We start from the raw sequence: 26,205 nt of genomic DNA, 5'->3' as shown, positions 1-26,205 counted from the left end.
ACAAGAGGTTCGAGAGTTTTAGATTTGGTCATAGAATCAGAAGAGTTGACAATAACTGGAATGACATCTCTCCCACCAGTTGAAGAGAGTGACCATGTGGTTTTGACTTGGAAGATGAATAGACATGCAAGAGTATCAAAGAGACGGGAATGTATGTGGAATTATAAAGCAGGTGATTATAATAGTCTTAGACGTCAACTTCGGGAATTTTCATTGAGGGAGGAATTGGAAGGTCAGGATATCATTAGTGCTTGGGAAATTGTGAAGGAATATTTGTTAGCAGCAATAGTAAGCTATATTCAACAATTGAAGAAGAGGACACAATTTGGTGTAAAGTGGATGACAAACAATATTAAACAGGAGCTGCATGAAAAAGAGGCTATGGAAGAGATATGAGGAGACAGGTAAGAGCAGGTGCATGAAGAATATAAGACACAGGCCAGGAGAGTGACTAGTCTGGTAAGGAAGGCGAAACTGGAATATGAGAAGAGATTGGCCCTAAGATCTAAAGAAAATCCTAGGGAATTTTTTAGTTATGTGGCCAGTAGGAGGAGAAATGATTGTGGAAGAATGACATTGTGGGATAAAAATGGGAATAGTGTAATATATTGTGTTTCTTTCTTTATATATATATACATTCTTGCGATGCTGCGACAGTGTAATATTCTCTGTACTCAATTTTATACGTTCCCTTTTTAATACTCTAGATTCCTACCTTCTGTGTTCTATACTTCTACCCGAGAGTAATGGAAATATTTATTTAGATTTTTGACTGCACCATTTATGCCTCGATATGGTGCAAGAAATATAGTACTTCTAGTAGGTTACTAAATCTTTCACAACAAAATCTCTTTATCGTCCCCATGTTATCAATTTGCTTTGCAGTCTTGGCCCTTTTCTCACTTACTATTTATACCATCATTTCCTGCTTAGGTTCGATTTTTATTTAGGATCAGTGCATTGCAGTTAAAAATAAGATCAGGCAAAAATTTCGTTTAAATGCAAAATAGGATTTAATAGTCAACAAACAGGCATATATTTTACACTATAAGACAGAGGATGATCCTCTGTAATTCTCAAAAAAACTCTAAAAACAAACTTACATATATCTCTACTTCAATTAATACAAGACACACATCATGTTATCTATCTAGCTTAAAGAATAATCATTAAAAAACTTCTCAATATCTGCATATATCTCTCTTCAATTAATACAAGGCACACACACATCATGTTATCTATCTAGCTTAACACGTTCATTGCCGCTCACGCGATATCACGTGATGCAAGTTCTCACCAAACGGCCGATCATGCGTTATCGCATGGATGTCGCTATCAAGTAAAAAAAATTTGACCACCGCACGAAATTCTAATTTTCAGCTTGGCAATGAACGTATTAAAGAATTATCATCAACAAACTTCTCAATACCTGCATATATCTCTCTTCAATTACTACAAGGCACACATCATGTTATATATCTAGCTTAAAGAAATATCATTAACAAACTTCTTAATACTTGAATAATCAGCGTTAAGGACATGTTACGATTAATATAACATTTTGTAAACTTAGTTAAGAAAAACCATACATGATTATATACAGGTGTTAGTTAAAAATTCATAACCCAAAATATTTCCTAGGAATTAGCTATACTCATTCTTAGATGCAATCATCAAAATCCAGACAGATCAAGTCTCTAAAAGCTACTCTGACTATTAATGTCCCTCTCACATGTATTTTTCCAGTTCTATAACCTATTCTTAAAGCATCTCACAGTCTAAATAAAACAGTAGTTTAACTTACATAGGCTGTCTTCGGTTGGGTTGCATTCTCCAATTCCGTTGGCTGCAGCTTCCTATGTTTCCTTTTCTTTGTCTTGGGTTTTGGATCTTTCCTCCTACAAGTCTTTCCTCCTACGGAGGTGTGGTGTCGAGGCTAGCTGGTGAACGGACGTGCTATCGGAGAGCTCCTGAGAGATTTGTGTTTTTTGTTGATTTATTGGTGTTTTGGATTCAATTTAATGGACTTAAGTGTGTAATTTTGGTATATTATTGGAGCTTTATTAGCGTGGTTAGTGTACTAAAGTGTTTTATAACATAATCTATGTCGGGAAGTCGCCGCTAGATGAATTCGTAATGTGTAGTGTTCGTGCAAGCTCCAGATAAGATAAGTATCATTTTCAGTTATCGATACAAATTACTTAATATTGTGTAGTTTTGTTTTGTTTGCCTTGCGTATTTTCGTGCGTCTATTTTTGGTGTGTTATAACGTATAATTTGACAAAACACGTTGAAAATAAGTATGGCACCTGTGCGAAGGAAAATGGCGGCCAGTAATGAAGGTTCGCCATCGTTATCAAAGAACGGTAGCATAAAAGAAATGAGTCAGTGTACTAGCTGTGAAATGTACGCTTTGCGGAGTGCAGTCGGAGTGTGGTTAGATGATAATAAAGGATTGAATGTGTGTAGAAAATGTAGGGAGAATGAGGAATTGAAGTGTATTTCGGATCGTGAGTGTGATATTTTTGTCAACCTTCAGAATGAAGGAAATAGGGATATGACAAGAAACGGCAAGGTTGTACATGAAAATTGTGAGAGTGTGAATGTAGAAAGTGTGAATGATAGTATAAATGGTTTCTCAGAGAACAAAAAAGATGAGAGAGATGCATTGAGTGAGATCGCGTTGTTGAATAGTGCGATAGAAAGAGCAAAACAGCAGCTAGAGTGCATGAACAAAAGTAGACTGAATGAACCAACCAATAATAAAAGGTATGACAGGAAAAATAGACGTATGAATGTGAACATGAACAAAATGAAGGATAGAGTGCTGTATGGAGACTCGTTAGTACGAGGTGTGTTAGTAGAGGATTTGACAAAATCGTACCAACCTGGTGCGACCATAAAGGACGTAACTGCGTCTATTAGAGAGCAAAAAGAAAGGGTGAAAGAAATGATTGTTGTGGCAGGTACGAATGATTTGAAAGGAGATAAAATGGAAATGATAGAAGACCTGAATGAATTGTTTGAGGTAGCAAAAGAAAAGAGTGAGAGAGTTAGAATGATTAGTCTTTTGCCACGGTATGACAGTGAAATGTTTAAAAGGAGGGCTATAATTGCGAATGACTTTATGCGTGGGTTATGTATGACGAGTGGTGTGGAATTTGTGGATGTGTGGAGTGAGTTTGATGGGCGAAAGGATCTATATAAGATGGATGGCTTGCATTTGAATGGTTACAGTGTAAGAAGACTTGAGAAAGTGTTGCTGAATGTAGTGGATGTGCAAATTCAGGGAAACTAGATTTGTTAGGGTGGGGGAGTAGAGATACAGTCCTTATGGAGGCAGTTGAATGTAAGAATGAATATAATATGCCAGAGCAAATAAGGACAACAAATCTGAGTGGGATAGTTAATATAAGGCATCAAGGTAGGGTTGGGGCTAATGGGGGTCTTAAATTCATGTACACTAATACTAGGAGTATTAGGAACAAGAAGGAAGAGTTTTTGGCCATGGTTGGCACTTCCAGACCACAGGTTATAGGTATTAGTGAAACATGGCTGACTGTAGATGATATAACTAGTGGGATTGAATGTGATGGGTATAGTGTGTTCAGGAATGACAGAGAGAATAAAATGGGGGGGGGGGGGAGTATTGTTGATAGCTGATGAGCTCCAGCCAAGGAGAATAGAAGTTGAATTGCAGGATAGAGAAAAGAGCACATTTGAGGCCATTTGGTGTGAGATTGTGGCTAGCAGAACTAAATATACAATTGGGTGCTGCTATAGACCAGGTGATGGAAAAGATGGTGGTGACAGTATGCACAAGCAAATAGAAGAAATGGGCATAAGGAGGGTGATTATTATGGGAGATTTCAACTATGGTCGCATTGATTGGAGTGAGGAGAGGACACACGGGAGGAAGGAACTGGTTTTTATGCGGGTTATTAAGGGATAACTATCTGCGACAGCATGTAATGGAAAATACTAGGGGTCAGAGAGTGCTTGACCTAGTAATTACATCTGAGGATTTGGCTGTAACAAATATGACCACATTGCCACCAATCAGTGAGAGTGATCCTAGGGTCTTAACTTGGGAGGTGGCTAAAGGTGTAGAATTTTCAATTAAGACAGGGTACATGTGGAATTATCGGGCTGGAAAGTATGACAAGCTTAGGAGTTTGATTGGTTCAGTGCCATGGCATGTACAACTGCAAGGACTAGAAGTTGATAGTGCATGGGAGGTAGTTAAGAAGTGCTTGCATGAAGCAATGGCTGACTGTATACCTAGAGTCCGAATAATAAATCAAGTAGGGGTTAAATGGATGAATAACACCATTAAGCTTGAGTTGCAAAAAAAAGAAACAACTATGGAGGGAATTTAAGGAGAAAGGTGACCGGCAGGCACATGAACGGTATAAAGCGCAGGCCAGAAGGGTGACGAGTGTGGTAAGAAAAGCAAAAAAGGATTACGAAAGAACATTGGCCTTGCAGGCTAAAGAGAATCCTAAACAGTTTTTTAGATATGTAGCAAGTAAAAGGAAAAATGTACATGGCAGATTGATTTTAAAGAATGCCGATGGTAGGGAGGTAACTGAATCAGTTGAGATAGTTGAGTTACTGAGTGAGCACTTTGCAAAAGTATATCATCCAGGTGGTGACATTGCAGAAACGAATAAACCAGTAGATTATATGGGAATTGTGGTTAATGAAGTGGAGGTGAGTAGTCTATTGCATAACCTCAATGTCAATACATCTGTGGGATTGGATGGTATACCAGCTCGTGTTGTACGAGAAGCAGCTAAAGAATTGTCAGTACCCTTGACCATTTTGTTTAATTTAAGTCTCGGGTCTGGGTTTGTCCCGAGCGGGTGGAAAGAGGGGAAAATAGTTCCACTGCATAAAGGTGGTTCCAAGACTGCTGTTGTTAATTACCGACCGATTTGCATATCAGGAATCATTGTCAAAGTCTTAGAGAAATTAGTCAAGAAAAGAATACAGGATTGGATAGATGAAAATGGGATATTGTATGGGGGACAACATGGTTTTGTGAAGGGTAGATCATGCCTCAGTAACTTACTCACGTTTTATAACACAGTGACGGCTGAACTGGATAGGGGTAATGGGTTTACAGTGATACTACTGGACCTTGCCAAGGCCTTTGATAGGATACCACATGGAACCCTAATTAGTAAACTGGAGCAGATGGGTATAGATATAGGGTTGGTGAGATGGATAAGAGGGTGGTTGAAGGAGAGATATCAACTTTCAAAAGTAATTACTCCAGACATCTTTAGAATATTCTTGTCTTCGGTTTTCACGTCACTGTTATCGTCTTTGATTCCTTTTACAATACTCTTTCCATCATTTCTAATCTTTTGAAATAGCCTCTAGAACATTTTGCCATCATCCTGATATTTACCTTCTATATTCTTACCAGTCTTCCTATGACTTTTTGTTTAGCTACTTTAGCTCTCTTATACTTTTTTTTCTGTATTGTTTTAGGACATCTACCAGCTTATTTGCTAAGACCTCTCATATGCTTTCTTCTTTTCCAGGCCTGCTTCTTTAACTTCTTATATCGATTATGGCATTCACATTTTTTCTATCTTTTCAGACATCTTCCCAGCAGAATCAATCAATCAATGGTTTCTTCAGAGTTTGCCAATGATACTCCAAGGTTTGGGTCTTGTTTTCAAACTTGAGGAACTTCAGATAAATAGTGCAGTGTCCAAAATATATGCTTTGCTGAAAGTGAATGGTCTTTGGTTCAAAAGCAAGAATGGTAAGAGAAAGTGGTGACAGTGACAGAGTGAGAAAGAGAGAGAGAGAAAGAGAAGAAAAAAGTGATTGGATTTTAAAAGAGAGAGCATAAAAGTGGTGATCAAAAGAATAGTAGCATGAAAGATGTGAGTATACCTCCATGAGAGAATGAACAGTTTGTTGTAGTGAGAGAGATAGCATACTTACTGTGTCCTTCATAGAACAAAGCTTGGGGAAATGCCAAAACATCTGGTGTGTGTGTGTGTGGTACAGCTGAGAAAAGAAAGAAAGAAAAGTAGGTGCATGAACATGTGCTTGATGAGAGCATGATGAAATCATGCTTCCCATGTGCAAAGATTAACCATATTAGTTGAGGCTGTTAGGATGCAGAAGGGCAAAGTGAGAGAGTTTATTGTTTTGGCAGGAATGAATGATTAGAAAGGAGACAAGTATGGTATGAGAGAGAGGACATGAAAGAGTTACTGAAAGCAGTAAAAGAGAAGAGTGAGAGAATTGAGATAGTGAGTCTTTTGCCACAATATGACAGGTGAGTTCACTAAGGGGGACCATGATGTTATATCCTCTATTTCTATAATTTGTCCCTTTTAGCCTTTAAGGTTAGTCTACACCTAACTCGTTGTTCTCTTAAACCTTTCCCCTTTTTAAACAAACAAAATCTTTGGCTGCTCTTAAGTTTAATCACATGTAGAATACTTAATGATTAGGGCTTTGTCCTAGAATGAGATGCAGCCATTAAACATATCTTCTGAGACAGTCCACCTGATAAGCATTGACAAATTTATTTTTTAACTGCACCAGCCAATACCGAGGATAGATGAGACTCTTATCCAGGATGGCTCTCTCAGAGCGATACACAGTAACTAAACTGTAGTAAATTTCTAACTTCTGTTCACTATATTCTTTCATGCAGTCGTGGTCCGCTTTGTTAAATTATACACGTAGGTTCTTCCTGCTAAGTTCGATAATAATTTTATGAGTGGCTGTTTGAATTCATATATTACTATGATTACTACTAATGAAATACATGAACATATTTGCTTGGACCACCTCTATATGTAACCACCTCTAACATTATCTCATCACAACTTATCACACATTCTACACTCACGTGGTCACCAGTTATATCACTTAACACAACACATTTAATTCATACAAATTAAATAGAGCCCTTCTAGGCAGACAGTTCTCAAACAAAGATGGGTCTGTGCCAAGTTGGAGGCAATTCCTAAAGTTCCATATAATAAATCCACTACACAAAATGTTCTTTGGAAAACACACAATTCCTTAACCGTGAATATATAATACAAGAGTCTACATTACCGTCTTTGAAATGATACTCGTTCCTTTCTTCTGCCTTGTCTGGGCATCAAGGCTTCTTCTCAGTCTGCTGCTCATCTGGTCACCTTCGACAACTGTATGGCCAGATTCTCAGTGGGAAAGGCGATATGGTTCAGGAGCTTAGCCAGAACGGATGGCATCTACTTGGTTTTTCGGTCGCACGATATAGAATAGCTATCCTAGTCCAAGGAAATAGCTAGTCCTATTCCATACGCTGCGGCAGACGACTCGTACATTCCACGGCCAGCCTGGAACTTCTCCGTAGGTGCGGACTGGACCAACGTCCGAGAGGTCAGGAAACAGGAACCAAAAAAAGCCTCGAGTGTGGTTTGCTTGACCTTTTTGTTCTCATGCTCTTCCCGGCGTTTCTCGTATATCGCGATGCCTGCCAACGCAGTCACGTGGGTTTTTGTCACAGAGTCCAGCTCCTTCCACTACATCGCACGTGCTTTTGCCGTGTTTTCTTAGAAAGCGCTCTAGTTTCTCTTTCTCATAATTTCTCTCCTCCCCCCACCCCTTGGCACACGTAACACTGGACGGTCAAAAGATGACCCTTGGACTCTGGCTTACAGATTTTGCTATCTTATGACACATAAAATGGGGTTCTTAAATTAATTCAATACATCAAATAATTTCTCTATCAGACCCTTATACATAACAGGTTAGGTCTTACCATTTTCTTTCATTTGTTTTATAATTTCTTACTCCTATCTTAGTGTTATATACATATATATATATATATATATACATTTCCAGTTTATAGCCAACACACCACATTCTCTGCTTATTTTCAAAGAGAGTTGTTCCTGAATAACAAAATGGTAATTCTTTTTTTTGGTTTATTCAGGACACAACATAGGTCCCTCCCATCTAAGAAAAAATTTTACATCTGAAAATTCTTTTACAGCTTTCCTCTTCCATATACGGGATCTCCCCCCCCTTTTCTGATAATCTGATAAACCTTCCACTCCTCCTCTCATCCCTACAGGGACTTGCTGCTTGTTAAAAAAATATCTTGTGAATTGTATACACCGAGCTCTGCTACATGTTTTATCCTGAGATCTTTTAGTCAGACGTCCATTTATCAGAGGGATGCATCTTTAAAGGATAAACTCCTTTCCTGTGATCTACCTTACCATTTTGTCGGGGCCTAAGGTTATATCGGGTTTGTTCTAGTATTCTGTCTTCACTCAGATCCCTATGTCCCCCATTCTCCATTTTTGTCAGCATTTGCTTGTTTGCTATGCTTTCCCCCATGCATTGCTTAAACTGATTGAACCTGGAGAACTGCCGATCCGAGTCTGGAATTTCGCTCTCTCCTTGACAATCAGTACCCTTTTCTCTTCTTGAGAGGGCATTCACATCGCGGCTTCCTCCTTGACGAGGACTGTTATCCCCTCTTGTAGTCCTTCTCTTTCTACATACACTCTCCATTGAATCTCCTAGGCATACCAACCTTTTTGACCTCATCCTATAAAGTTTTAATCTATCAGAGTGTACTACCCAAGATTTCCCTTGTTCTTTTTCCTTTCTTATTTTAAATGTCACTGGGGACAATTTTTCTTGAATTTCATATGATCTGGCCACGCTCCTTCCAAACTTCCCCCCCTTTTTATTAACGGAATTCTGTTCTAACAAGACCAGATCGCTGGGATTCAGATCCTTGTATCTCCTCAATTTGTTGGCATAATTTCTTCTCTTTTGTGAGCAAGCCTTGCTGGATTCGTACACCATCTCATACGCAAATCTATTATCAGTGATCAGGCTATTGAGATAATCATCGATGTCTGGGAATTCCTGAAATCAGCTGGGAATGTCGGCTCAAAAACCATAGAGGATAATTGCGGGGGTTTCTCTGATGGCGGTATGTAGGGCGGTTCTGCACGCGAATAATGTGGGAGGCAGAAAGGTATCACAATTCGAGATCTGGTGATCGGATATCTTTGACAAGGTAAGCTTTAAAGTCCTGTTTGATCTTTCCACCATTCCATTGCCTTGAGGATGATAAGAAGTAGTGAACAATTTCTTTACTCTTAACAACTTACACAACTGTAACATAACTTCAGCTGTGAAGTTGGAGCCTTTGTCAGCGAGAAGTGTCTGGGGAGTCCCATATCTTGAAATAATCAGCTTGAAAAAATTCATAAGCTACTGTTTGGGCAGATTGATTGTTAATTGCTACAGCCTCTGGATATCATGAGAACATGTCTATGACCACTAAAATGTACCTATTTCCTTTCTTGGTAATAGGTAGGGGGGGACCCCTACGATATCCATGGCTACAGCCTGAAAGGGACGCATGGGGTTAGGGAAAGACTGGAGAGGAGTCTCACCTACAATGCTGGACTTCTGTTGACACAAATGACAAGAAGTCACGATTCTACATCTCCCCTCATCCCCTTCCATATATAATGATCACGAACTCTGTTCCACGTTCTATGTATTCCTTGGTGCCCTGCCAGATCAGAGTCATGAAAGGTGAATAGTACCCATGGGATCATTTTCTCTGGAACTACGATTTTGTCCTTCCATCACCCTGTGATGCTTTATCTGGACAATAAGAGACCATTCGGATCAATGTATAGTGTGTGATTGAAGGATTCTTTAATATGGGACTTCTCTCCTCTCAAAACTTTCTCATAAATCTCCCCCCATACTGGATCCCTCCTTTGCTCTTCGATTATGCGAGACTTATCCCATACTTGTTGTTCCAAAGAATTGATTTCCCTTTTTCCTCCCCCCTTTTCTTTGTATATAGGGAAAATCACCTCTTCCTTGGGACTGACATCACTGTCAATACGACATCCAGAGATCTGGATAGATAGTCGGCGACCACGTTCGCTGAGCCAGGGATGTATTTTATTTCCAAGTCAAATTCTTGCAACTCCAGAGCCAACCTAATGATTCTCTAATTTTTGTCCTTCATTGAGGATATAAACAACAATGGTTTGTGATCAGAGCGCAAGATGAGATGTTGTCCTAATAACATATACCTGAACTTTCTTAATGCATAAACAATAGCAAGGACTTCCTTTTCTATTACCGAGTAATTTATCTCAGAAGATGAAAGTTTCCTACTTATAAAGGCGATCAGTCTAAACCCCTCTTCCTCTTTCTGCTCTACAACGGAGGCGATTGTACCATTGGAAGCATCAGCAGAGATATAAATATCCCTACCCAGTTTGGGATAGATAAGGACAGGCGACTTTTAGAGCTAGATTTAAGCATTGATGTGCAATCTGCTGTTCATTTCCCCACTCGAATCTTCTCCCCTTCTTTGTGAGTTTAACTATAGGTTCCATCAGTTTGGAGCATTCAGGAATGAACTTCCTGTAGAAGTTGATCATTCCCAAATACCGCCTAACCTGCCTTACAGTTGAGGGAGTTCCTGCCTTTAATATGGCAGTCACATTTTCCTCTGTGGATGTTATACCATATTCATTTACCACATGACCTAAATATGCTACCTCCTTGAGGAAAAATTGGCATTTAGAACACTTTAGGGATAACTGAGCTCTGTTAAGTCTTTCCATGACCTCTATTAATAGTCTGTTATGCTCCTCGACACAAGATGAGTAAGCCAGAAGATCATCCTGGAAACAGATAACCCCTTCTCCCAACATATCAGATAGCACAGAATTCATCAGGCTCTGAAAACTCATGGCTGAGTTCCGGGCTTCCTGAGGTAGTCGACACAGCTGATACTTCTGCCATCTTGTGGTGAAGGCAAAGCATTTTCTGTCCTCCTCCCTCAAAAGAATCTGGAAATAGCCAGAGTTCAGATCTAGTTTGGAGAAGTACTTAGCTCCTTCCAGGCCAATCAACAAGTCCTCGATCTTGCACACGGGAAAATCTATGGGTTTAGTGACCTTATTGATTTCTCTCAGGTCCAGTACAAACCTTAATCCACCATTAGGCTTTTCTACTAAAAAAAATGGGCTATTCCATCTAGAATTTGACTTTTCAATAATTCCAGCTTTCTCGTATTCTAAGAGTAATTTCTTGAGTGTGTCCATGTGCTTTAGTGGGGTCTGATATTGTCTCACATATATGGGCACATCAGAATTCATTTCAACAGCATGTTGAACCAGGTTAGTACAAGAGAGCGAGCTGATCTCCTCTGTGAACACTTTCGGATACTTGTGGAATACAGACTTAAAGAACTCCATCATGTGTATCCTTTCCTGCTCAGAACAGTTTATTCCTCCACATGCTAGACTCCTTTTCCCACTCCTTCAATTTGACCTTCAAGGCTGTGCTCTTCCTTACATGATCTTGCATTCTGCACTGTGGCCTGCACTCTTTTCCACATTGGGACAGTGTTCCATTTGCAAAATCACACATAAAGTTATTATTTTCTAAAAAATCAATACCCAGTATGACTTGGTTGGTAGTGTCTGCAACCTCGGGCAAGACTAGCATCTCATGAGTGACAGTGATAGGGAAGCAAGATATGGAAATCCTGGCCTTCACTTTCAAGACAGGAAAGCTCAACTTTTGCAATTCCCATGATCTTAATGGGTTGACTTAGTTTAGTAAAACTATTAGAGGCTACATCCTCAAATGCCTCAACCAAATTTTCTGGGATTACCGATATGTGAGCCCCAGTATCAAACAAGAGTTTGCAGGGTATACCCTCAATCAAACTTTCTACCAAAGGCAGGGGCAATTTCCCTTTCACCTCTGCTAAAGACACAGTTTGCATTCTTATTTCTTCCCCTTCACTGAATCATCTCTCTCAGTTGAACTACCAACAATCACAACTATACTTCTCTCATTCTTAGTTTACCCAGAATGCCCCAAGCTCTTTAACTCACCTTTTAATTCTTTTTGTAGTTGTTCCCTCAGAGAAGAGTCTTGCTCCTTGTCATCCAAAATTCTCTCTCTTTTTCTGGCCAGGCTAAAACACGAATCTAGGTCCTGGGCTCCTTTCTTAAATATTACTGCTCTTAATTGATCACATAATCCGATACTGAACTGTTGGAAGGTTAACCACTTCATGTGGGCCTCTTCCTCTGGAAACGAGAACCTCATGGATTGTGATACAGACATAATTCTGTTCCGAAAATTAGACACACTCTCTCCCTCCTCTTGTATGCAATTATACAGCTCCTTCAATACCTGGGAACTCCCTTTTTTTCTTAGCAAATTCTGAGACCAATATTTGTTTGAATTGTTGATAATCCAAGGCTTCCCTTAGCAACAGAGAGTGACCTATGAATGCTTTGGCCTTTCCCCCAAGTTTGCTGCATAGCAATACAAGTAGCTGGAAATCACTCCAGTGGCCAGTCTTTCTTACTTCTCCGATGTATTTGAAGAAGGCAACCACATCATCAGTGTCTTCCCCAGAATATTGTGGGATTACCTGTGCAGGATTTATGGATCTAAAAAATTCTTCGTTGTCCATGTTGGAACTTGTAGGCAGAGACATGTTGGTATTTTGGCTCACAATAAGATGTTACTGAAATATTTTAATATACTATTTTTCTCACTAGTCTTGTGCCTGCTTAATATGAATTCAAAGAGCAACTCACTGTGATTGATCTATTTACTAACTTTTGTTTTCAGGATCGAATCACATCCTGTCGACTGTGCCATTTGTTATATCCTCCATTTCTATAATTTGTCCCTTTTAGCCTTTAAGGTTAGTCTATACTTAACTCGTTGTTCTCTTAAACCTTTCCCCTTTTTAAACAAACAAAATCTTTGGCCGCTCTTAAGTTTAATCATGTGTAGACTTAATGATTAGGGCTTTGTCCTAGAATGAGACGACGCGGCCATTAAGCATATCTTCTGAGACAGTCCACCTGATAAGCATTGACAAATTTATTTTTTAACTGTGCCAGCCAATACCGAGGATAGATGAGACCCTTATCCAGGATGGCTATCTCAGAATGATACACAGTAACTAAACTACAGTAAATTTCTAACTTCTGTTCACTATATTCTTGCATGCAGTCATGGTCTGCTTTGTTAAATTATACACGTGGGTTCTTCCCGCTAAGTTCAATAATAATTTTATGAGTGGCTGTTTGAATTCATATATTAAACCAGATCAGGCAGGTACTAAGAAACATATTTATTAATTAAAGAAATGATACATGAAAGTCTTATTTCTACGTAATCTGAATCAAATTTTAGTAAGATCTCTGGTTCATTACTACTAATGAAGTAAATGAACATATTTGCTTGGAACCCCTCTATATGTAACCTAACATTATCTTATCACAAGTTATCACACATTCTACACTCACATGGTCACCAGTTATATCACTTAACACAACACAATTAATTCATACATATTAAATAGAGCCCTTCTAGGCAGATAGTTCTCAAACAAAGATGGGTCTGTGCCAAGTTGGAGGCAGTTCCTAAAGTTCCATATAATAAATCCACTACACAAAATGTTCTTTGGAAAACACACAATTCCTTAACCGTGAATATATAATACAAGAGTCTACATTACCGTCTTTGAAATGATACTCGTTCCTTTCTTCTGCCTTGTCTGGGCATCAAGGCTTCTTCTCAGTCTGCTGCTCGTCTGGTCACCTTCGACAACTGTATGGCCAGATTCTCAGTGGGAAAGGCGATATGGTTCAGGAGCTTAGCCAGAACAGACGGCATCTACTTGGTTTTTCGGTCGCACGATATAGCATAGCTATCCTAGTCCAAGGAAATAGCTAGTCCTATTCCATATGCTGCGGCAGACGACTCGTACCTTCCATGGCCAGCCTGGAACTTCTCCGTAGGTGCGGACTGGACCAACGTCCGAGAGGTCAGGAAACAGGAACCAAAAAAAGCCTCGAGTGTGGTTTGCTTGACCTTTTTGTTCTCATGCTCTTCCCGGCGTTTCTCGTATATCGCAATGCCTGCCAACGCAGTCACATGGGTTTTTTGTCACAGAGTCCAGCTCCTTCCACTACATCGCGCGTGCTTTTGCCGTGTTTTCTTAGAAAGCGCTCTAGTTTCTCTTTCTCATAATCCCCCCCCCCCCCCCCCCCGGCACACGTAACACTGGACGGTCAAAAGATGACCCTTGGACTCTGGCTTACAGATTTTGCTATCTTATGACACATAAAATGGGGTTCTTAAATTAATTCAATACATCAAATAATTTCTCTATCAGACCCTTATACATAACAGGTTAGGTCTTATAATTTTCTTTCATTTGTTTTATAATTTCTTACTCCTATCTTAGTGTTATATACATATATATATATACATTTCCAGTTTATAACCAACACACCACATTCTCTGCCTATTTTCAAAGAGAGTTATTCCTGAATAAAAAAATTATAATTCTTTTTCTTGGTTTATTCAGGACACAACAATGAGTACAAGTAACTCAATGTGTAGGTTATGCAATAGAAATATTGAAAACTAGGGATCATCCCTGGAAATTGTTTAATAGTGTGAGGACTAGATATTTCGCTTGGAGAGTTGTGTATCAGTGGAATAGGTTGTCAGAGTCAACCTATTCCACTGTTGTGGGTGTTATGTCAGTGAATGGGTTCAAAGCAAAGTAGATTGATATTGCATAAATATCAGGTAGTCCTCAGCATAATATTTAGGACATCCCTCAATGAGTATACTAACTCCATGGAGTTTCTCATGAAATAATATTATTATTATTATTATTCCTGATACCTCCAAGGAGTCCGAAGACTCATCGCGGGAGGACACTAACAATTGTCTCTACACCTAACCTCTACTACGAATCATCTCCATCAACGCCATCTACCGCCCACCTCCAACACCACCACAACTAGTAATTTTTGTCTGTAAATTGCGTGTGTTCTGAAGGGCCGATTTGTATGTATGCGGGATGAAAAACCCGAGTTTCCGGGAGAAAAAACCCTGCTACCTCCGTATGAGATCGGCTAACTCACTTTCGATTGAAATCGACCAGATAAAGATTCGATTGAAATCGACCAGATAATAATGATGGTAATAATAATAATAATAATAATAATAATAATGCATTTATTAACTCATCATCATCATCAAATTCCTGATATATACCCTCAAGGGGGGTACAGGATATGATAGTACTACATGAAAAATTTACATCATTACTAACTTCCTATCTACAATTTTCCTCATTTATTAACTTTATGTATTAAATTATTTATTAAACTTTATATATCATTATTTAAGAATTGATATTTGAATTTTAAAATGAAATATCATTTCAGGCTGTTTTGAGACCTGGTAGACTGGATAGCATTGTATATGTCCCATTACCAAATGTTGCAACAAGGAATGAAATTATGCAAATTGAAATGAAGAAAAGACCTACAGGAAAAGATGTATCTGTAACTGAACTAATAGAAAGAACAAATGGCTACTCTGGAGCTGAGGTACTGCAAGATATTTTTTATTAATTGCATCACATTATAATTGATTCATTTGATCTTTGATGTTTTAATTCTGTTTTCTGTCTCTAATTTAATTTACTTGTGAACAGGATGTAAATGATGACAACTTCATAAGAAAATTTCAAAAAGAATCTGAGGTGAATATGTTTGAAAACATGACCTAATTCAAAGTTGAACAGCTGGAGTTCTTGTTTATCTGCAAAGTCATGTAAATAAAACCTCTATTGATAGACTCAAGTTAAAAGTCAAGAGAAAAAAAAAATGATGCAGAAAGTATGGCCACCTAATGAATTATGTTGATGTTTGGTTCAGAGGAGAAAGCATATGTAGAGATAATTCAAAAAATTTATTTATTTAGGTAATTAAATTATTATGCAGATATTTTGCCTAGTCAGTAAGGCATCTCCTTGGGCATAAAGAAATACACTAAACCAATGCTTACAGGCACACCAGTATAATGTAATTATTATTATTATTACATGACACCTCCAGGGAGTCCAAAGAATCATTGAGGGAGGACGCCTACTCTACAATTCTGTCTCCACCAGTTACAACAAATCGCAACTACCATCATCATCATCATCTACACAAATGCCATCTACTGCCCAGCATAGTATTTTCACAGACAATCACAAACATCCATTCTACTTTTGAGAGAAACTTGTAACATGAAATTAGGAATTATCAACACGTTAGCCCAAGAAAAGTATATTTAATATATTGCCAGATATTTCAGTTTGAAAATAACAAACCATCATCTGTGGCTTAACAGGAAACAGTTTTTTATGGGGTAGAATACAAATAACTGATCATTCAAAATTATAATGATCATCACGAGCTGCGTGATGTTGCATCCCTAATCATGATATCATTTCACTGAAAAAAGGTAAACATAAGAGTGCAGAAATAAATTATATGTATAAATTTACTTTTTTTTTAAATTAAGACCTTCTAGATACTACATCTGTCTAATGATATCTTTAATATGATTTTATAAATTAAGTTTTTTGTATGACATTGTAAATCATATTTCAGAAGTCATATTTCCATATACAAGTAGATAAAAGGTGTCAACTCTGGATTAGAGATAGTGATAGAAGTCATTATCCACTATATACGAATTGCCCTGTCATGAAGTTACTTCATGCGCACACTTTGTTTGCTTACACTTGGATAAAGGATGAAACCAAGAATATAATTTCTTGGCATCTTTAATTTATAATATAACCAAGTGGAAAAACTTTCAACGGGCACACCAGTAGATGTGTTTTTTTCTCCTCTAAACAACAACACGATTTCATTATTCCAGATTACATGATGAATGAAATTTATCATTTGCTATATGCTTTGTATCAATGTTATTTCAGTAATATCTCAGTGGTGTTTTAGTTTCATTGGTTCATTGCAATCCATGATTTGATTGAAGCTAAAATACGAGGGTGGGCTGAAAAGTTCTCGACCTAGATGGCAACACTATCAGCACGATTTTTTTTTTTTTTCTAAGAATTATAAACACATTAACACAAGAATATTTTAATGTTTGCCAAATATTTCAGTCTGAAACTAACAGACTATCCTTAGTGGCTTGATAGGAACAGTTTTTACAAGGTGGAATACAAACAATTGATCATTCAAAAATAGAACAAGTCGCGTGATGTTACATTACTAAGCACTAAAGAGAGGTAAATTTCATTAGAGTGATGAATAAATTATAGGTATTAATTCACAATTTCATATAACAATCTTAATACCTATAATTTATTCATTACTCTGATGAAATTTACCTCTTTTAATGCTTAGCAATGTAACATCATACGGCTCGTTCTACTTTTGAATGATCAATTGTTTGTATTCCACATGTTTATAATTCTTAATTTAATGTCACAAGTGTCTCTCAAGAATACAATTTTTTTATAAGTTGGTACATCTGTCATAAGCATCCATGTGAAATTGCAGGTCATTCTATTAAGTAGCTTGTTTTATACAGCTGTCTGAAGCAAAAATGTTGTCTGTATCTCTTGAAATGGATAAAATTGAGTATCATGCAGTTATAAAGTTCTTTGTAAAAGGAGGTTTAACGCCAAAAGAAATTCATTTGAAGTTCATAAAAGTTTATGGACACTCTTCGCCTTCATTTTCGACAATTGAGAAATGAGCTGCCGAGTTTAAATGTGGTCGTATCCAGTATTTTGAAGATGGTGAAAGACGCCCAAAAAGTATAACAACACCAGAAATCATTGATCAAGTGCACGATATGGTATTGGATAACTGGCGAGTCAAAGTGCGTGAAATTGCTGAGACTATAGGCATTTCAAAAGAACGTGTAGGATATATTTTGCATGAAGAATGGCAAATGAAAAAGCTTTGTGCAAGATAGTTGCCGTGCTTGCTCATGGCAGATCAAAAATGCATTCGCATGAAAATCTCTGAACAGTGCTTGGAGCATTTTAACAAGAATAAAACTGATTTTGTGTGTCGATTTATTACTATGGATGAGACTTGGATTCACAATTACACACCAGAACCAAAACAGTGGACAGAAGCCGGTTGTTAAACGCCAAAGATGACAAAGTCGGTTCCATCAGCAGGAAAGGTCATGGCATCGGTGTTTTGGGATGCTAAAGGCATTTTGTTTATTAATTATCTTGAAAAGCATAAAACAATAACCGGGGAATATTATTCCAACCTTTTAACGAAAAAATTCATGAGGAAAGACCCAGTTTGCAGGGAAAAAAAATCATCTTTCATCAGGACAGTGCACCTGCCCACAGAGGTGTTTTGGCAATGAGAAAATTAAGGGATCTGCACTGTGAATTGTTGGAACATCCACCCTGTTTTCCAGATTTGGCTCCCTCTGACGTCTATCTCTTCCCAAAACTAACTCTTCCTCCCCTCTCAGCATTTTTCTTTGAATCAAGAGGGGTATTTTGCAGATCTTACTGAGAACCACAACAGGGAAAGGATAAATGTGCTGGAGCATCACTGGAAGAAATGTATTAGTCTTAAGGGAGATTATATCGAAAAATAAAAATAATTTTGAAATTATAAATTCGTTTTTTCATTGCTAGGCCGAGAACTTTTCAGACCACCCTCGTAAGTTGTATGGTCTGTCTTTTCCCTGGTTGTCTTTAGATACCAGAGTTGACTTGCTTGAGTGGTTAATATCTCAGGTTCGGATCCAGGATGATATTATTATAATTAGTTAAGAGGTTGAGTGAGAGACAAAGAAAATAGAAAATAAATATCTTTATTTTTGAACCAGTTCCACTGCAACATCTAGAAGAAGAAGAATAAACCCATTATCAGAAGAACTGAAGATAGGAACCATCGATATAAGGAGTATTAATAGAAACGAAATCAAACTTGCAGAAGAATTGGATAAATACCATGTGGACATAATTGGCATTACTGAGACAAAGAAGACAAAAACAGGTTAGGTGTTATTTTCAGGCAATAATGATCGAGAAAAGGAAGGAGTAGAAAGGTCCCAAAAAGAATTTTTCACATCATCATTAGAACAGCGCTGATATAAAGAAAATGGAAAAAGTGTCCTTGTTGCAACTTTAAACAGAGAGTAGGAAATGAATTACAAAAGGCAGGTAGGAACGTTTTGGAAAAATTTGGAGAAAAGGGTAAAGCTAATAATAATGGTAAGTATTTGTGGATTTCTGCTCAGGAATGGACTAGTTTACTAACGTCATGTTCCAACATAAAGATGTGCACAAGTTAACATGTTGAGAAGACACAAGAAATAAGAAAAACCTCATGACATACATAGTTGACATAGTTGATGGTGATATCTTCATGCTGGTTCAAGATACAATACTGTACATAGGATTTGAAATTAGAAGTGACCATTACTTAGTACTAAGCAGGATAAAAATGGATTTCACATTGAAAAGAACAGTATGTAAGAAAGTTTTAAAAAGAATTAAAGTTAAGCAGCTTTTACAAGTAAATTGGAGACTCGACCATACAAACATTATTATTATTATTATCCAGGCCTCCATGGAGTCAAAAGACTTATCATAGGAGGTCTTTTTTAGGAAATACAAAGTCTATCATACCACTCCTTGAACCCATTAACCATCCCCACTCCAACCACTCTCTCAGGATATGCATTTCAAGGTTCAACCACCCTCCACGTAAAGAAACCACTCCTCACCCTCTTGTGCACAGCCGCTTTTCGTAACTTCCAGGGATAGCCCCCCCCCTTGTCATCGCTCCTTCCCGCCGTTCCACCAAGTGAAAGAACTCTCCAATGTCTACCCTATAACTGCCTCTCAACAGTTTAAAAGTCTCAATCATATCACCTCTCCTTCTTCTATCCACCAAACTCTGCAGTCCACATTCCCTCAGTCGATCCTCATAACTCATATTGTACAGTCCTGAAACCATCTTTGTTATCTGCCTCTGTACCTTTTCCGCAGTCAATTCCTTCAAATCCTGGGGACCAAATCTGAGAACAATAGTCTAAGTGTGGTCTGATCAGGGCCTTATACAACAGAATGATAACTCTTTTATCTCTGCAGGTCAGCGTCCTTCTCAGTATTGCAGCAGTCCTCTGAGTTACCCTCACCACCTTTGCAATATGCACCCTGAATTTCAGTTTTCTATCAATCATCACCCCCAGATCTCTTGTTTCCCCTACTTCCTCCAGTACAACTCCTCCAATCGAGTATGCATCCTCCCATCGATGGATCCCAAACCTCAAGACTTTACATTTTGCTGCATTGAACCGACAACCCGCCATTTATTTGCCCATCTGTCTAGTTTATTCAAATCATCTTGCAGGGCTGCCACATCTGCACTATTACTGATAACCCTTCCCAACTTCACATCATCCGCAAACAACTGAATGTCCCCTTGCAGTCCATTGACAATATCATTGATATAAAGATTGGATTGAACAATACAGGTCCCAGTACTGAGCCCTGTGGAACCCCACTTGTAACCTTCTGCTTCCTTAATATTGCCCCATCATACACAACTCTCTGATACCTATCAGTCAGCCAATCCTGAATCCATTTGACTAACACTGACATTTAAACCCATGTGTTGCAACTTAAATATCAGCTTATCATGTGGTACCCTGTCAAATGCCTTTGCAAAATCCAAAAAAAAAAATGGCAGTAGATGCCTTTCCCTCATCAACTGCTCTTGTCACTTTATTATAAAAGACAATCATATTACTAAAGCAAGAGCATCCCTTAACAAATCCGTGTTGATTCTCACAGATAACATTACCCTCATCTACCCAATGCTGTATATAGGCCCTATTATCGAAGAAAAAATTAAACAAATTAAAAACAAACCAGTTTCAGTGACAAATTCTGAAGAAGACATTGATTCAGCTAGGGAGGTATATGGTGAAGTTGTTTGCAAGAATAGAAAAATACGAATCCCCCATGGTGGATACAAGAAGTTAAAGAAGCAGTCCTGGAAAAGAAGAAAGCATACCAAAAGTTCCTAGCAAATAAGTTGGCAGATGCCCTAAAAACAATACATCGAAAAATGTAAGAGAGCTATGCTATGTGTGAAAGTAGGTAAACAAAAGTCTGGGAATATTTTAAGAATATAGAAGATAAATATCAGGAAGATGGAAAAATGTTCTGGAGGCTATTGGAAAAGCTTAGAAATGATGGAAAGATACTGTAAAAGGAATCAAGTAGTGTGGAGTAATTACTTTGAAAGACTGTTAAATGAAACAAGCAGTGATAGAACCATAGTAGAAAATTTTCGAGAGAAATGTAAACAGGAATACATATTGATACTTGAGATAGAAAAAACTGTCAAAAACTTGAAATGTGGAAAGGTAGCTGGAGTAGATGATATTGTACCAGAAATGCTCAAATATTATTATTATATAGTATCTCCATGGAGTCCAGAAGCTCATTGTGGGAGAATCTACACTGACATTTATACACACAAAAGCTATCATTCACTGTCAGGGCACTCGCAATTAATTCTAGCAATCCATTCCACACGTTCACCACTCTCCATGCAAGAAATCTAGTCTGCATCCCCTTACTAACTACACTCTTACACAACTTTAATGTATGACTCCTAGTTCTCTGACTATTTATCATGTATTGAAAATTTTCCGTTGCATCTATTTTATAAAACCCCTTTAATATTATATAAGTTTCTATCATCTCCTCTTGTCTGCCTCTCACCAAACTTTGCAACCCACACTCCTTCAACATATCCTCATAAGGAGCATGCCACAGACCTCTCACCAGCTTGGTCACACGTCTTTGAATCTTCCTGATCCCCCCAAGAAACCCCACTGATCAAATCTCTGTACAGTAGTCTAAATGCAGCCAATTCATAGTCTTATAAAGAGGAATAATAACTTTCCTAGCATTACTGTTAACTTGTTTTTCAGCATCCAGATAATCTTTGAGCTATTTTACCAACTTTTGCAGTATGCCCTCTGAATTTCAATTCTCTCTCTCCACCATTATCTCCAAGTTCCTAGCCTCGAAATTCCTGCAATCCAGTACCATCACTGTTATGGTACTGGATTGCAGGAATTTCATGAGCAACCTTTACAACCCAAAGTTCAAAATTGACTCAAAACTAACAATCATTATCATTTGCTTACAACGCCAAATTATTGAAATAATCCTGCAGGATATCCACATCACCTTTATCAACTATTGCTCTCCTCAGTTTTGCATCCTCAGCAACAAACAACTTAATATCCCCTTTTAAATCTCTCTTAAGGTCACTTATTTATTTATTCATATGGAGTTTCCTCCCTTTTTCTCCCCCATCCCTATTGGGGGCAAGTTGATCCCCCTTATGGAGGGTTAAGTATTTATGGCTGTAGATCCGTGTGTTCACGGGGCCGGTTTGCTTGCTTGCAGGATGAAACCCCCCCCCCCCCCAGATAAACTGGGAGGGACCCTGCTGTCCACGCCCAAGACCGGCTAACTTGGCTATGGCTGAGGAAGATCCTTAAGCTCCTCACGTCGGCGATGGGAATCAAACCTAGGTCACTCCTTCCCCAGACATATGGTTGCAAAGCGCACAGCCACTAGGCTAACTACACGGACTTTAGGTCACTGATATACAGTGATATACAATTAAAGAATAGTTGCCCTATTACAGAACCCTGAAGTACTCCACTAGTTACCCTCATTCCTCTAGATTCCACTCCACCATATTCTGCTCCCTGGTGTCTGTCTGTTAGTCCTCTCCTCCAATCCATGATACTAGCTTCATATAAATTCCTGTTTGCTCCAACTTTTGTTATACTTTTCCAAGTGGTATTCTGTCAAATGCCTTTGCAAAGTCCAGCATATGGAGGTATAGAAGTTTTGCACTGGCTACACTGCATAATTCAAAGGGCCTGGTCAGAAGGTTGAATTCCAGTTGATTAGAGTAGAGTTCTCATAATTCCCATCTTTAAAAATGGAAATAAAGTTGAATGTGAGAATTACAGAGGAATTTCTCTACTAAGTGTTCCGGGTAAAATTTATACAAGCATACTTAAAACGAGATTGAGAAAGATTGTGGAAGAGAAACTTAGAGAAGAATAAGCTAAGTTCAGGCCAAATAGAGGTTGTCAAGATCACATTTTCACTTTAAGACAAATAGTTGAGAAATTGTGGGAATATGACAAGGATCTATACTTAAATTTTGTAGGTTTGGAAAAGGCATATGACAAGGTGCCCAGAGAAAAGCTTTTTGAAAGACTACAATTATATGTGGCAAATGGAACATTATACAGAGCAATACATAGCTTATATTTAAGTTCAGTCAGCAGTTAGAATTGAAGGAAGCATAGGAAGATGGTTTGATGTAAATTCAGGGGTAGTGGAGATAATGTACATTATCTCCACTCTTATTTATCATCTATATGGATCACATTATGAAAGAAAGTGGCATCAAGCCAGATATTAGAATTGGAGATGTCACACTTAGATCTTTGCTTTATGCAGATGATGTTGTACTCCTAAACACATTTAGTGCAAGTCTCCAGGATTCACTAACTAAAAATGAGTAACAGCTATAACAAATTGAGCATGAAAATCGGTAATTAAAAAGACCAAAACTACTAAAATAGGCAGGAACATAGAAAAACCTCAATTGCATTCTGAATGGAAAGCTTATAGAACAAGGCAAGTTAGGTTAGTAGTTCTTCCAACTTAGGGAGAAGATCACCTGATTGTTTACTTATTCTCTTGGTGCAGTTTTCCTCCCTTTCTTCAGAATTTTCTAATTTGCTGTTAAATTTTTGCTAAACTATATTTTCAATTTATATATTGATTTCTGCCATTTTTGAAGTAGAAACAAAAAATTTTGAAAGAATCCAAACTTCTGTCCACTTGTACATTTTTGATAACCCATATAATGTTAGTTCTTTCAAGATATAATGAGCTTTAAAACCTCATGATTAAACCCATTAGAATGCTGATCATTCAAGTCTTCTTGACTTTCAAATCATCCTACAAAAAAGAAGGTTGCTTACCCCTAGTATATTTCACTTCTACCCTTTTTCTGGACTAGATTAGTGAGAAAACTATGCCAAGGATTTAGTATTTCACAGATAAGACTCAGATGATAACTACCTAAATTTTCATACTTGAAATATAACATTCTGCCAAACTTTCAGTCCTGACAGTGACAGATATATATAAAGTATATCAGCTTGTCATATTAATAATCTGATTAGCCTCATTATTAGATTGGTTATGCATACTGATTTTTTATTTTTTAGATAGCAGAAGTATTTCGTGTAGCTGCTCTGAAAGCCATAGAAGAAAGTAGAGTTGCAGAATGTATGGATTGGAGACATTTTGAGTATGCCTTAAGCAAAGTTACTCCAAGAACTTCTCTTGATACGATCAAATTTTATAATGAATATAAAGAAGGAAATAGAAGTGTAAAATTTAGTAGAAATAAAAGATGATGTTGGTTTTGTTTTTTATTTTGTTAGCCTATTTTGTTTATAGAAAAAAAATTTACATCAGAAATATTTGATCATTGCAACTTTAGGAATTGCACTGATTAGATTACAGCAGGTAATGAAATTCATCTGTTGTGAGGTAGCATAAACAAAAGTTTCAGGATTAGTTTCTAGAGTTGGGTTTCTGGATTATCTATATCTTATTCCACCACAGTACTAATGTATGATGGATTTACATTATAAAAAAAAAAAATTAAAAAAAAAAAAAAGGAAGGGGGAGGGTGGTTCTGAGAGTTAAATGTAACTTTCTAGATGTGTAGAAATTGTAATATGAGCTTTCCAATAAGCAAAATGTTCATTCAGTTTTATCTATTCAATAACTGATTATATACTATTAAAAATATTTTATTAAAAATTAAAATAAATGGATTATATTTATTCAGATTATGAATTTTTGGCTCATCATATAATATGATTTTCAGCTTCCCACTGTAACAAACTCTTAAAAAAACACAAGTAGTAGTAGGTATTTCTTTCTGAAAGAAATATCTAAGTATGATACTTTCCACAATGAACAAGAGGTTCACAAGAAAGCTTGTGGTTATTTTAATAGCTTGGTTTTAATTAGTATTGTTGTGACGTTTTTTTATAATATTTATCTCTCTACTTATTTGTTATAATACATTTGTACTCTAATCTTGCTCCACCTTTGCAAGGAGTGCCCTGGTGTTGTACCACCTTACCCCAGTCCTGAAGATACTTTCAGGCGCAAACTTTGTTTGCTCACACTTGGATAAAGGATTAAACTAAATTTATTATACTCTAACCAAGTGAAAAATAAACTTTCAATAACTTCTATTGTTTTATATCTTTCCTTTATCCTACCAGCTACACCATTTATGTTGAGACTTTTTCTTATCTTGTTTGCCTTTTCTATACTTAATTAGTTATTTACCCTTTATCTACCCTTTCTTAACTAATCCAACATCCTATCTTTCTTAAATTCAAAACTCGTCTACACTGTACCTTACTTATACACATTTATCCCTTATAATTTAAACTGTACAATCAAATATTCTCACCTTCAGTGCTTTGCAGTCCTATTGGCCTCTCTATGTCCTAAACAGACAATCTGAAGAAGTTCACCCTATAAGTATTAACACATTTATATTTATGCTGCGCCAGCTAATACCTAGGTAGAAAGGATTCTTGTTCAGGGTGACTCCTTTAGAGAGTTAATGATTATTTGATCAAGCATAAATTTATCTCCCCCTCGCTTGTCCTTTTCTTTCTTACAGTCGCGGCTTACTTATTGCATTAGTACTCATGGGTTCATCCCGCTTGGTTCGTTGTTATTTTTATGAGCGGTAGTTTTGAATTCATATAATATAGGCAGATCAGGCAAGTACATGAATGAAACAATTTAATTAGCTTTAAGGTGATACACTATAATACATTTCAAAACAGGATAATATGGTTGCACTCAACTCAGATCAAAAGCTCTAATTAACTTGTACTTATCACACATACTAAATCTTAATAACCTTAAATACAATCATAAAATACAATTCATAGATTATCATTAAGCCATTCTGATACACGTGGCTATCAGTGAACACATCAGCACAATTACACTTTTAGTTTAACATGATCTTGTATCTATTCGGCCTCTTGGGCAAACAATTCTTAACACTGTCTCGGACACGTATCATAGTTGTAGGCTACTCTTACAGTTCTTTAAGTTCAGTCCAATTTAAACGTTCACACAGGAACGTTTCACTTACTCCTAGATTG

General features: G+C 37.4%; 1 protein-coding gene across 4 annotated transcripts in view; it reads left to right on the top strand.

Annotated features, from left to right (window-relative positions):
* The window catches only part of LOC150105719 (ATPase family gene 2 protein homolog A-like), a 311,383-nt gene extending 286,953 nt beyond the window's left edge, over window positions 1-24,430 (top strand). For all 4 annotated transcript variants that reach the window (XM_090395038.1, XM_090395036.1, XM_090395039.1 and 1 more), the window contains 2 exons: window positions 15,312-15,476; window positions 24,223-24,430. In XM_090395038.1, coding sequence (XP_090251164.1) covers window positions 15,312-15,476; window positions 24,223-24,414 — 357 coding nt within the window. In that variant the 3' untranslated portion in view covers window positions 24,415-24,430. The remainder of the gene's footprint in view (window positions 1-15,311; window positions 15,477-24,222) is intronic.
* Window positions 24,431-26,205: the final 1,775 nt, after the last annotated feature.

Source organism: Typopeltis vanoorti, chromosome 6 (genome assembly GCF_054136105.1).
Source record: "Typopeltis vanoorti isolate ZY-2024b chromosome 6, IOZ_Tvanoo_1.0, whole genome shotgun sequence".
Classification (NCBI taxonomy): Eukaryota; Metazoa; Arthropoda; class Arachnida; order Uropygi; family Thelyphonidae; genus Typopeltis; species Typopeltis vanoorti.
Note: the sequence above shows the minus strand (reverse complement) of the source record. Positions and strands in the feature narration are given on the sequence as shown.